This window comes from Aphelocoma coerulescens, chromosome 20 (assembly GCF_041296385.1).
Source record: "Aphelocoma coerulescens isolate FSJ_1873_10779 chromosome 20, UR_Acoe_1.0, whole genome shotgun sequence".
Classification (NCBI taxonomy): domain Eukaryota; kingdom Metazoa; phylum Chordata; class Aves; order Passeriformes; family Corvidae; genus Aphelocoma; species Aphelocoma coerulescens.
In genome coordinates, this window is record NC_091033.1 from 15,879,778 (window position 1) to 15,891,920 (window position 12,143).

The 12,143-nt window shown below is 41.5% G+C and overlaps 1 protein-coding gene across 3 annotated transcripts in view; it reads left to right on the plus strand.

The window, feature by feature from the left end:
* PREX1 (phosphatidylinositol-3,4,5-trisphosphate dependent Rac exchange factor 1) overlaps nt 1-12,143 on the plus strand; it is a 147,276-nt gene that overhangs the window by 119,481 nt on the left and 15,652 nt on the right. For 2 of the 3 annotated variants that reach the window (XM_069034522.1, XM_069034524.1), the window contains 9 exons: nt 300-448; nt 1,361-1,446; nt 2,981-3,117; nt 3,561-3,732; nt 4,827-5,014; nt 5,786-5,947; nt 6,512-6,722; nt 7,878-8,139; nt 10,217-10,423. In XM_069034522.1, coding sequence (XP_068890623.1) covers nt 300-448; nt 1,361-1,446; nt 2,981-3,117; nt 3,561-3,732; nt 4,827-5,014; nt 5,786-5,947; nt 6,512-6,722; nt 7,878-8,139; nt 10,217-10,423 — 1,574 coding nt within the window. The remainder of the gene's footprint in view (nt 1-299; nt 449-1,360; nt 1,447-2,980; nt 3,118-3,560; nt 3,733-4,826; nt 5,015-5,785; nt 5,948-6,511; nt 6,723-7,877; nt 8,140-10,216; nt 10,424-12,143) is intronic. The other variant, XM_069034523.1, reaches the window with a different exon arrangement.

A 12,143-nucleotide genomic window follows, 5' to 3' on the forward strand; every position in this document is an offset into this window, starting at 1 on the left:
AGTACCTGAAAAAATTGTAGCAGGAAAGTACTAAGATTTATCCATTGCAAACTAAGATACATCTGTAGAGTGGCATATTTCTAAGGATACTGGTGAAATCTCTTTGTTTTCTGTAAATGAAGAAAACTTGAAGGGGGAGTGACAAATGACTTGATGAACCAACACTACTTATAGAGTATTCCATGCGAAAATAATCCTAGAAATGTCCATAAGTAGGGAACAGTTGAACCTTGAAGCCTGAGCTTTCAGAGTTGCTGCCAGTGACCCAAAGTGCTGTGTGGTGTTTGTTCCCTTTGCAGATGGCTGGCCTGCAAGCAGGAAGAAAAATCTATTCCATCAATGAGGATTTAGTATTCCTACGCCCGTTTTCAGAAGTGGAAACCATCTTATCCCAGTCCTTCTGCTCACGAAGGCCACTTAGGCTTCTGGTAGCCACCAAATCAAAAGAGTAAGTGCCAAGATGGGCAGACAGAGAAGATTATTGAGAAATGTCAGTTACTAAATAGTACTTCTGCAGTTGTAGTGAAACCTCTGTAAACACTTTGCCCTGCAGAAGACACTCAATAGGAAAACAGATGACAGAAATGAGGTACAAGAGTCACGGCTTGTTTTTAGTGATGACCCTTGGGCTGCTAGGAGAGGTTGGCATGTGTTCTCTTTATATTGCAGATAGCTTTTGGTTTCCTTGTGCACAAATGAAACTGAATCACAAAGATTGTCATTCTCAGGCATGAAGCTTCTCACACTCTATTATATGTGCATGGGAAAACAATTTCCACCTATTAAAGCTTGGCTTATTTTTGGATGACTAACAATGTCAGTCCTTACAGTTTTTCAGTCTGTTACTGTTTCTTACAATGAGAGTTGGCCCTGTTAGTGTCTTGTGTATTGTTAAATTCTGTAATCCCAGAACGTGCTATAGAAAGTGAATGTCTCAGTGAACATTTGTTGCTGAATTCTAGTTCAGAGTGTCTTGTCCAGTCTACTTTTTTTTTTTTTTTAATTTTTTAATGGGAAAAAATCCTCTGCTGGTATAGGTCAGCACAACTGCACTGAAGTTTGCCTAGAAATGGAAGTGAATATAAATGCCTTAGAAAGTTTCTGTCAAGTGTTATTCACTTAAAGATGTAACAAATTAAGAAGTGCCAAATTTTAATTAACAAATAACATCTCCCATCTGCCTTGGAGATTGAAGATGGAGTATATTTCTTCATTTGTTATTTATTCGTAAACACTCTGGACGCTTTCAACCATCCAAACCCAGTTGTGAATGCTGGGGAAAGATGCTGTTAAGAACTGCCCAGAATTCTGGCAGCCTAATTTAAAATCATGCTTTCTCTTCTCCTTGATTTATCTGCAGGATTATTAAAATCCCAGATTGTCCTGAAGCACTTTGCTTTCAGATACGGGGAGCAGCACCACCATACGTTCACGCAGTAGGAAGAGGTAAGTAGAAACTCTATGGTACAGTTAAGTTGGGAGTACAGCTGAATAGACACACGTGTGTGTATATAAAGTGTGTGTGTGTATACATATTTCAACGAAGACAGATCCAGGTTTCATTGTCCAACTTGTTCTATACAAGTTCTGACAAATTTAGTGACCACAGTGATGAGAACTCATGATAGACAAGAATCACACTCATATAACCATAGAACTGTGTGAGATTTCCTGCATCCAAGTGCTTATCATCTAAATATATTCTAAGACAGCGGTATCATTCTTGTGAACTGAGTGTTGAGTCTCTAATCCCATCAACACAACAGAAGGAATAATTTAATTCCACAGTGGAAGAAACTTGAATACTGCAATGCATAATACCATGTGCATGATCAGAAGGCATTATCACTTTAGCTCTTGCAAGCTAGAAATGGACTTGCGTAGTGACCCTACCCTTGTTTCTTCTGAGACTACTAAGGTAAACTTAACAGCCACAGTGAAAAAAACCCCATAAAGCTGAGATAGTTGAGAAAAAGTTGAGAGGTAATGGTGTCTGTTGCTTCCTCAATACTTTTGCCAATTTGGGTCACTGGGTTCTGAAGGTGCTGTAGGATCAGCAGGTTAGTAGACAAATCATAACACAATCTGGACATCACAAAGTGACATAAGACTTGGAGACTAGTTCTTCCTTTACATAGGCATATATTGCTACAAATTACCAGTATAACACAGAGGCAAACTGCTCTCCTTGATATTTTTAAAAGGAGAAAACACAATTTGACAGAGATATTTACTACTTCTGTACCTGACATATTAACTGAGCTACAAGCAAAGCACAGCTTTAACCTTTATGTTAAGCAGATGCAGAAAATGCGGCCTTTTAGACATACACCACTTCCTTCCTTCAGAACAAATGTGCATCTCCACCTGAGTGCAGTTAGCTTAGGCAGCACCCACAGCTGGCATTCCCAGGGACACACATTTATTACACCCTTTTATAGCAGCACCTATAACCACTTTTTCACAGTTTGGAGTGCAAGCTGGAAGTTCCAGCTAGAAGATTGTACTTTTTCAGGATTTGGCCTGGAAAAGACAAATTACATTTGACATCATAGTCTTTTTCTGTGGCAAATTGTGTAACATGCAAGTGTTCTGTCTTCCAGGTACAAGAGGCTGGAACAAATATAACAGTTTATACTTAAGCAAGACTGCAGCTAATGTAACCGTAAGGCTAAAGGAGAAACATATAAGAATCCCAAATGATTTCCCACAGAAATGTCAATTTCTAGCATGAATGCATTTAGATCAAGGAGGTGTCTGTTTTTCCCAGCACTACTGAAAACATGAAGGATAGACACATGATGTTATCCTTACACAACAAAGCTCTCTGAATAGTAGCAAAGGCTTAGTAGCAAAGGCATGACAGGACTGACCCAGCTCTTCTTACTTTTTCTAACCAGAAAACTTTTGCAAACTTTCCAGTATTCTCATCCATAGGCAGATGGCATTTCTGTCTAACTTCTCTCCTGTTATTTTTCAGGTTCTGAGGCTGCCGCTGTAGGCCTTCATCCAGGGCAGTGTATTTTGAAAGTTAATGGGAATAATGCAACACATGGAAATTACAAAGAAGTTCTGGAGCACTTCACAGCCTATAGGACCAGGCAGCAGGAAGCACTGGTATGGATGCAAAACCTCAAATGAAGTACATTAATTCCTGCCCTTCTTCTGCCCTCCCCTTTTCCTCTGCTTTTATGCTCACTAAATATTCAGAAAAAGAACATCTACATGTTTGTTTTGACTCATTTCCTTCTATGCCAGGGTCCTGCTGTCACTGAGGGGACCTGATTCCAGTTGCCTATAGTTGCAAAACACGTACAGATAATATGAAAGCCATTTCATACATACACTGCATACAGTACTGAAAATTACTAACCACAGAAGTTTACCCAGCTATTGATCTAGATTTTATGTTCTCTGAAGTTCAGAGAAAAGCTGAGGGAACGTTGATATTTCAGCCTACTTAGAAGATACAGAATTGATAGCTGGATTCTCCTTTGTAGTCCAAATATTTGGAGATTGAGCATTTTGAGGTCCTAGCTGAAGCCTGTATCTGTTGGAAGGGATTGTACCAGTGGGTGTACAGAACACATGAAGATGCTGAAGAGGACAGAGTTCAGCAAGCAGCATCCCCTGCATGTTTGAATGGCAGTCGCCCAGGCTCCAGCAAAGACAGCTCTGCACTAGAAGGACATGCAGAATTGGAATCCCTTCAAAGCAGCCAACAGGAATCAGGTAAAGATTCTCATGGGGGAAGAAAACCTAGGGACGATTCAGCAGCTTTCAGAAGGAAAGTATAAAGTATAATTATTATTATAGAATCTCTCTACTCTTAACAAAGCTTTGTAATTGAATGAGGTCTGCCAGAGGAAGTATTAGTATGCTGCAGTTTATTCAGGAGAAGAAAAAATTGCGATACACACAGAAATCGTGCACCTGTGACTGTTCTTTACAAGATAGCCAGTTATGGGAGTGAAGAGACTCAGCATTTTTAGAATCCTTTGGTAGCCCCTGCAAACCAGGCATTTATGGGCAGTAGCTGATGGAGAGGGAAGGTCTGCAAGTACCTCTCCATACCTGCAAGAACAATCGATGTTTTCTGTTATTTTTGATTAAAGATTAAGATGTTAAATTACTTTTACCTGGAGCAAGTTTTCAAGGCATGTTACCACTGTGTCAGGAAAAGGAGTGGGTGTATTTCTTCCAGCTTTTGAAAGCATAGCTCAAAAAACAGTTCTACTCTCATGTTGAGGGCTTATTTGGAAAAGTAGATGTTAAGGGAGACTACTAAAGCAAAATTTAATTCAAAGGACTGAGCCTGGTAGAAGCGTGTGAGCAATTCCCTGGCAAATCTCAACCTGACTGTAACTGGAATCTGTTCTCTAGTGGCAATAGAATTGCTTTGTGTAAAAAATGTTACCTCCTCACCACATCTCTTCCCTGATATCTCAGTCTTCCAGAGGGCTATTGCAGACAACAGGACTCAGAGGTTAACATACTTCACTTCCCTTACAAGCTTCTGCTAGTGAACAGAACTAGAAGTAGTGTCCTGAGCATGGATATGTGCACACATTTATGGAAGAAATCAGAATGGGGATTGGAGCATGTGGACTATCTAAACGTCTGTCACTGTCTCCATTAGTGGCCAACAGCAAATGCCTTCCTTAGAATATTCTCTCAGTCTACAGCAGTACATAGTTCAAGACACTCCTTGAGCCAAAGGTTGTGTCACTGCATTCAATAATTTTTCTCAGCAGGTTTCTCTTGCCTGGGCAGGCCTGTGTTCACATGTGCTGTCAGACGCCTCTAATGACTTCCTTTGGTTCCAGCCCAGACACCACAGACTGTTACTTCTCCACTGGTCACTGGTGAAGAAACCCCTCTCATCAGCCTAACTGTGGATAACACCCATCTGGAGCATGGGGTGGTGTATGAATATGTTAGCAGTGCAGGAATCAAATCCTTTGTCCTGGAGAAAATTGTGGAACCAAAAGGTTGCTTCAATCTCACTGCGAAGGTACTGAAAACCGGACATGGTCAGCTTTATTCCTAAACAGAATGGGAAACCAATAATATAGCTTATTACTGGCTGCTGTGGGCTTGGATCTTCAGTTGAGGTTGACATTGGTCTTCTCAGCCCTGCTTACAGTTTTGTTCATTAGAATGCACTGAGTTAAAATAGCTTGACTGGTATGAGCAAATCAGCAAGTGCTTCCAGGACTTCAACTGTTAAGGTAGATGGAGGAGCCCTCAGCTCCTGTTCCTGTGGAATTCTTGCTTTTATCTGCCTGGTAACACACTCTCTGCTGATATTCAAGATTAATCTTTTCAGGCAGGAATTTGCTTTACCTTGGAAGAAAAGCAAGGAGCTTTTTCCCACCTGAGAGGCGCTTTTCCCACCTGAGGGGTGCTTTTTTGAGTAGAACTGCTGCTATTGGAAGGCAGTAGAGTCTGCTGAGTGTCTTTGTCATCTCTGACAAAAATGAGCTAATAGAGAGTGTTTGTCACATCCCACTATATTATCGTTATGTCCCATGAAAGCATGCCAGAGCAGGTAACTTGGACAGTGGATATTTCAATCCACTTCCAAGATTCTAAAAATTTTTGAGAAATGTTATATGACTCTAAGGATTAGACACATTAGTGGTTCTCAGGCAGTAATAAAGGCAGCTTGTTCTGGAGGCAGCTTTATCCAACCATGGGGCTTTGCCACTCACTGAGTGGACGAAAACTGTATTTTCCCTCCCTGTCAAGACTCATATCACTGACATCCTGTCTTTTTGTTTAGATTTTAGAGGCCTTTGCTGCAGAGGACAGTCAGTTCGTAAGGAATTGTGAAAGACTCCTATCCCTAAGCAGTGCTGTGGTCACCATGCCCCAGTATGAATTCCGGCAAATCTGTGACACTAAGCTGGAAAGCATTAGCAGGAGGCTCACGAACTACCAAGAGGTACAACACTACTAGTTATTGGTGAAGTCTTGAGACAATACTTCATTGTGTTAAGTGGGTCTTAGTATTCTTTATTAATGAATCCAAACTGTTTCTGAGGTGGGTGTCCTGGAGGCATGAGAACAGCTCTGCAAGTTACTGAAATTGCAAGTTTTGAGTGAAAAATACCTTGTCTGTAAATCGTTCCTTTCTGCTTGTCAGAGCTGTGGGTTAAAACATATTGTTGCAGGTTCATTTCCACTGTATTAGTGAATAAATATGAGAACAGATTGATGCATGTCTTAGATAACTTGAATGTAACTACAGTGTATCATGGTGTAAACAAAGTATGTGTGCTTTTTTTGTGCAGTTATCTGAGCTGCTTGAAAAGAGAGTAGTAGGAGATATAGCTAATTGCCTTCCTTTGTTATTTTATGAACTTTTTTTAATGTGTGATTTCAGCTGCAGCAGAAGTCTGAATTCCTGGATTTCTGGAATAGGGGGCAGGGAGAAAAAAGAATTGTCTGTATGGCATCAAACTTTTTTTGAAAGTGAAGTAGCACACACCTACTTTATTTCTTCTAGTTTGCAGATGAATTGAAAACAAAGGTGAGCCCAGCCTTCAAACAAGCTGTTATGGAACCACATTCCCTCAACAGCATGGATTTCTGCCCCACCAACTGCCATATTAACCTCATGGAGGTATCATACCCCAAAAGCACTACCTCAGCAGGGAGATCGTTCAGTATTCGCATTGGACGGAAACCTTCTATTATTGGTCTTGATCCAGAGCAAGGTGATAATTAACTTTAAAGTGATAACTGATTTTATCTGTATAAAAAGTTGTGTTTTTACACTGCTCAGCAAGGTCAAATATAAACATAGTCTTGCCAGTAGTCTTTCTTCCTCCTTAAAATTTTATAGTTAAATGGCAGCCCTCTTGTGTTGTGAAAAAGTAATGGCTTTAAGGATAGAGAGGCTTCAGGTCTGATGTTTTTGCTAGCTAGGCTGTTTGTGCATCTCATGGTAGTTACATGTCCGGGGTGCTGTTGCCCTTAGTAGAGGTGACTTGCTTGAGTGAGCAGGGACTGATGGCAATGCTGGTGCTTCATTCAGGGGAACAGCTGAGGTCAATCACATTGTAGTGCTACTTTCTACTCTTATTACTAAATAAATTCCATGCACTGGAGTTGAAAGTCTCTACTTTGTCAGGGGATCTGTTTTCTGATGAATTGCTGCTATGCAGCATTGCTCCTACAATCTGGTTGTTTGAGTTACAATATTTCTTTATCATGATCTCACTTAACATGTTTCTGATTCATTGCCTTGTGAAGGTCAGAGTGCAGGAATGTTTGGAAGAGGGAAGTATAGACTAACCAACCTTCTGAACAATGGCACTGACTATTAAAATTGAGGTCTATAAATGAGCCCTGCTTGCTTGGGTAATAATATTTTTAATGTGAGCTAAGGTAGTTAGCAAAGTACTGCAACAAAACTGTCAGCATTTCTAAATGAAAAAGCACTAATTTATCTTCTGTAAGGACAGAATCCAATATTTCTTTATATGTGTAAGTGTAAATGTCTGTAGAGCTGGCATAATAACACAGACCAACTCCTGAGAACCCAAATTCATTAACTTTTCAGCAAATGCTTTTAGAGAGCTTCTGTGTTGACTAAATGAGTATATGTGTGGACATATGTCTTTACTTCCATAATTTAACCAGTTTCTGAACTGCAGTAAATTCAAAACGGCTAGCTGGCATGCCAGGGGAAAAAACCAACTTCTTTGGGGTTTTTCCAGAATGATTTTGTCATAGAATGTAATTATATAAAATAGTTCTGTGAAATTTTAATTTTTCCTGTTAAAACTCCACCTATCCTAAACGATCATCATTGGAATGGAGTGGGGAAAGTCATGAAAGCCATACTAACTAGATCCTTTAATGTTTAGTAGGTACCTTAAATCCAGTCTCATATACTCAACATTGCATCACCACTATGGCTGCACCATCCTGGAGATGTCCAGCCCCAGAAGATGGAGATCCTGATGGTAGCTTTGGCCAGCAGAATGGAGGAACAGTTCAGGAAGAAAGGGGACTCAGTTTTCTGCTGAAACAGGAAGACTGGGAGATGCAGGACTCCTACTTGCACCTTTTTAACAAACTTGACATTGCAGTGAAGGAAATGAAGCAGTATGTCATACAGATAAATAAGTGAGTACAAAATCCTGTATGCACTGGAGAAAGAAATTCTTATGACATTGAGGCATTAACCTCCAAAAACACATTGTGCTGTCAGCCCCAGCTGTCAGCCTCCTTACTCGCCTGTTCACACCTGCCCTTGTATGACAGGGCCTTGCTGGTTGCGTCAAATCTACTCCTGGGCAGATCCATCAGTGTTTTTATTATTGTCCTTTGCTTCTAAAAGTCTACCTGAATTTGACAGCCACTGTTTTGCTTACTGTATATTCCAAAATAAGAATCTATTTGATGTCAAGAGCAGTTTTGGAATCCCATATGAGCACAGACCCTTGAGATTTTGTCTGTCATAAGACAGACTAAGCAAAACATGTAATTGCAGGCCCGTTTCTCTATGGAACCTATGGTTTCCTTTACTCTTTTTGTCTTTTTATTTCTCTCTTTATCATCACAGGTCTCCTAGTAGCAGTAACGAAAGATGGAGTAGCGTGTCTGTGATTTGTGCATAATAGGCAAGGTTTTGGTAGCAGGGGCTGCAGGGATGAGCTGTGTGGGAGGAGGCCTTATGATGCCCTAAGCTGATGACAGCCACTTCCAGGAATCCCAGTAATGAAAAGAACAGCCCATTGTGCGCTGTCATGGTTTGACCCCAGCCAGCAACTCAGCCCCGCACAGCCACTTGCTCAGTCCCTGCCAGAGGGATTGGGAATGGAGTCAGAAAAATAAAAGTGAGAAAACTTGTGGGTTGAAATAAAGACAGTTCAACAGGTGAAGCAAAAGCTGCACACAAGGAAAGCAAAACCAGGGATTCAGTCACTGCTTCCCATGGGCAGGCAGGTGTTCAGCCACCTTCAGGAGAGTAGGGCCCCATCCTGCAGAATGGTGACTTGGGAAGACAAACGCCATGACTCCAAATATTCCCCCTTTCCTCCTTCTCCCCCCCTTTATACTCTGAGCATGGTGTCACATGATCTGGAATATCCCTTGGGTCAGCTGGGGTCACCTGTCCGGGCTATGTCTTCTCCCAGTCTCCCACACACCCCAGCCCCCTCCCCAGTGTGGCTGTACAAGAGGCAGAAAAGGCCTCAGCAATAACAAAAACATCTCTGTATTATCAACCCTGTATTCAGCACAAATCCACAACAGTCCCATATCAGCCAATGGAAAAAAATTAACTGTATCCCTGCCAAAACCAGCACATAACCAAAGCTTCACCTGACTGGAAAGCACATGGAGCCTTGGCTCCAACATGTATACAGAAGGGTGGTAGCTGCTGGGTAGAGGCAGTGAGCTGAGGAGGAGAAATCCAGTGCCTTGGATGAAGAAAGTGAGGACTTCCAGGCCACTGTGGTTACAGTGATTAAGCTACACCTTATAGAAGTAGGGTACCTGTGGAAACAGGACCTTTTGGGAACTGGGATTCATGGGAATCTCCTGAGGTTCAACAAGACCAAGTGCAAGACCTAGTCAGGGCACTACAGGCTGGGGAATAAGGGGACTGAAAGCAGCTGTGCCAAGAATGATTTGGGAGTGCTGGTGGATGAGAGGCTGGACATAAGCCATCAATGTGTACTGGCAGCATCATTCAGTCCTGAGCCACCCATGTCCTGGGCTTGTCCCCACAGTGTGGGCAGCAGGTGAAGCTGGGGGGAATCTGCCCCTCTGCCCTGCTCAGGTGAGACCCTACCTGCAGAGCTGCCTTCAGCTCCGGCATGCCCAGCCCAGGCAGGACATGGGGGAGAGTCCAGAGGAGGCCATGGAGATGAGCAGAGGGATGGAGCAGCTCTGCTGTGAGGAAAGGCTGAGAAAATTGGGATTGTTCAGCTGAAGAGAAGGCTCTGGGGTGACGTACTTGTGGGTTTCCAGTACCTGATGGGAGCCTGCAAGAAAGATGGAGAGAGACTCTACAATGGCTTGGAGTGACAGGACAAGGGGGAATGGCTCCAAACCGAGAGCATGTTCAGATCAGATGTTAGAAAGTAGTCTATGTAAAAGTGCTTGCAAAGTTAGCTCTGATTTCACATAGCTGGATTTAGCCTGAGTTGTGACAGTTCATTTGTGGGACTGAGAGCTCTGTGTTGTGCTTCTGCAGACTTTTGTCCACCATAACAGAACCTACAGAAGGTGGTGCCTGTGAGCCACCATCTACTGAGGAGACATCTTCACCTTCCCTGGGAACAGAAGAGAGTGATGCTGACAAAGCTGAGCATGGTGGAATCAAGAAAGTCTGTTTCAAAGTTTCTGAGGAGGACCAGGAAGACTCTGGACATGACACAATGAGTTTCAGAGACTCCTACAGGTCAGTCTGAAGATTATGTCACTTTTACCTTACTAAAAGTGTTTCAGAATTCTGATTCCAGTATGGATTCAACAGATTGTTTTCCATTCAGTCAATTATCTAGTATTCACTTAGTATTCACTTTACTGAAGTATTCATTGTATTTATTATCATGGAGACATACATAGCAAAAATACTTCTGCCAAAATAATGGCAAAATATTAAAACTTCTAGAAAATTGAATAAAATGAAATAAATAGGTCTATTGTGACTTTTTGTATCCTGTAGCCAGAAACTGCAGAAGTCCAGCAGAATTCTTAGACTGTTTGGTCTTATAGTAGCTGGTATTTCCATTTGGTTCTGCAGCCTATTTTCCTGAATGTCTAAGACACTGAGAAACAGAAATGGACATTGAGTTTTTTATTTTTAATGGGCCTTTGAAACCACAAATGCAAATGTTTATTCACGTGTCTCAAAATCTTTTTGGGACATGATTGACTGCTGGTTCTCCAGGAATATTTGCTGCCAAAGGGAATCTCAGTACAATTCTCTCTATTTTGGGGGGAAAACATTTGGAAACTCGGCTTCAGAGTAAGTGGAATAACAAGTTGTGGCCGTGTCTGACTACTGCAATTTAACATCCTTAATTGGCCATTTTTACATTTCTAGTAAGGCCCTAGAGCTGGGAGGATTACAGGGACCTGAATGAATGATCTGTCTTTGTAATTTCCCCGCTGCAGTCCTGATGCTTTATTTGCTGTTGTTGGGCACTCGTACTAGTAGCAATAGGTGCCACCCATGCAGGACTGCAGAATGGCAGAAGGGGAACAGTTTGTGTTGGAAGGGGTCTCTGGAGCTTGCACAGTCCAGTCCCTTGCTCAGGAGAGGGCCAGTTAAGAGTGGTTGCTTGGGGTCTTGTCCAGTTGAATATTGATCACCTCAAAGGACAGCAATACGAAGTCAATAAAGAAATAGAACGAGCACTTGCAGTGGGGCAATCTCTGTTGTGTGAGATTTCAATCTAGACGTGTGCTCTGGAGCTTTCTGAGTGAAAGGTGCTGTATTTCTTTCACTGTTAATAGGGTATCCGTGTAGTTTAAATTTCTGTAATTAAGGCTAATCTATTCTGGGTAACAAAGTGACAGCACTAAAAAGCTCTCTGGGTTTGTCGCTTGTTCCAGAATTCTACACATAAATTTGAGAAACACTATTCTGTCTTATCTTTATTAGACAGAGGCAGAGAATTAAGCATATATTACAGGTAATAGTTACTCAAGGGGGAATATGTTCTTATGGGTTTTGATTTAAAAGAGCATTGATTAGCTACAAACCCAAGCAAACTGCACATAAGAAAATACCTTGCCATGCTTCTTTTTCTGGGACTGTTTGGAGGTGTAATTCATAAGGGTTTGTACTGCAGAGTAGTTACCATAAGTGTTAATCTTAAGAAAAAAACAGATTTCTTTGATACTAGATTTTAAAAAGGACAGCAAAAATCCCAATTAGGGTTCTTTCCATTGCTCTTATATTTTTCTCTCATCTCAGTTAATAATTTAATCAGAGGCAGAGACAGTGGAGAATTTTGTAAGCTTTGTTTTGGGCTTGTACTATTAAAACCACTGTCACTTCACTGGAAGGGGACAGCCTGAGATCCATAATCTTTTTGATTACTTTTAGTAAGAATAGTTAAAGTGAACCTTAAAGAGAGGAGATTCACACTGGAATTTTCCAGGTGTGCATG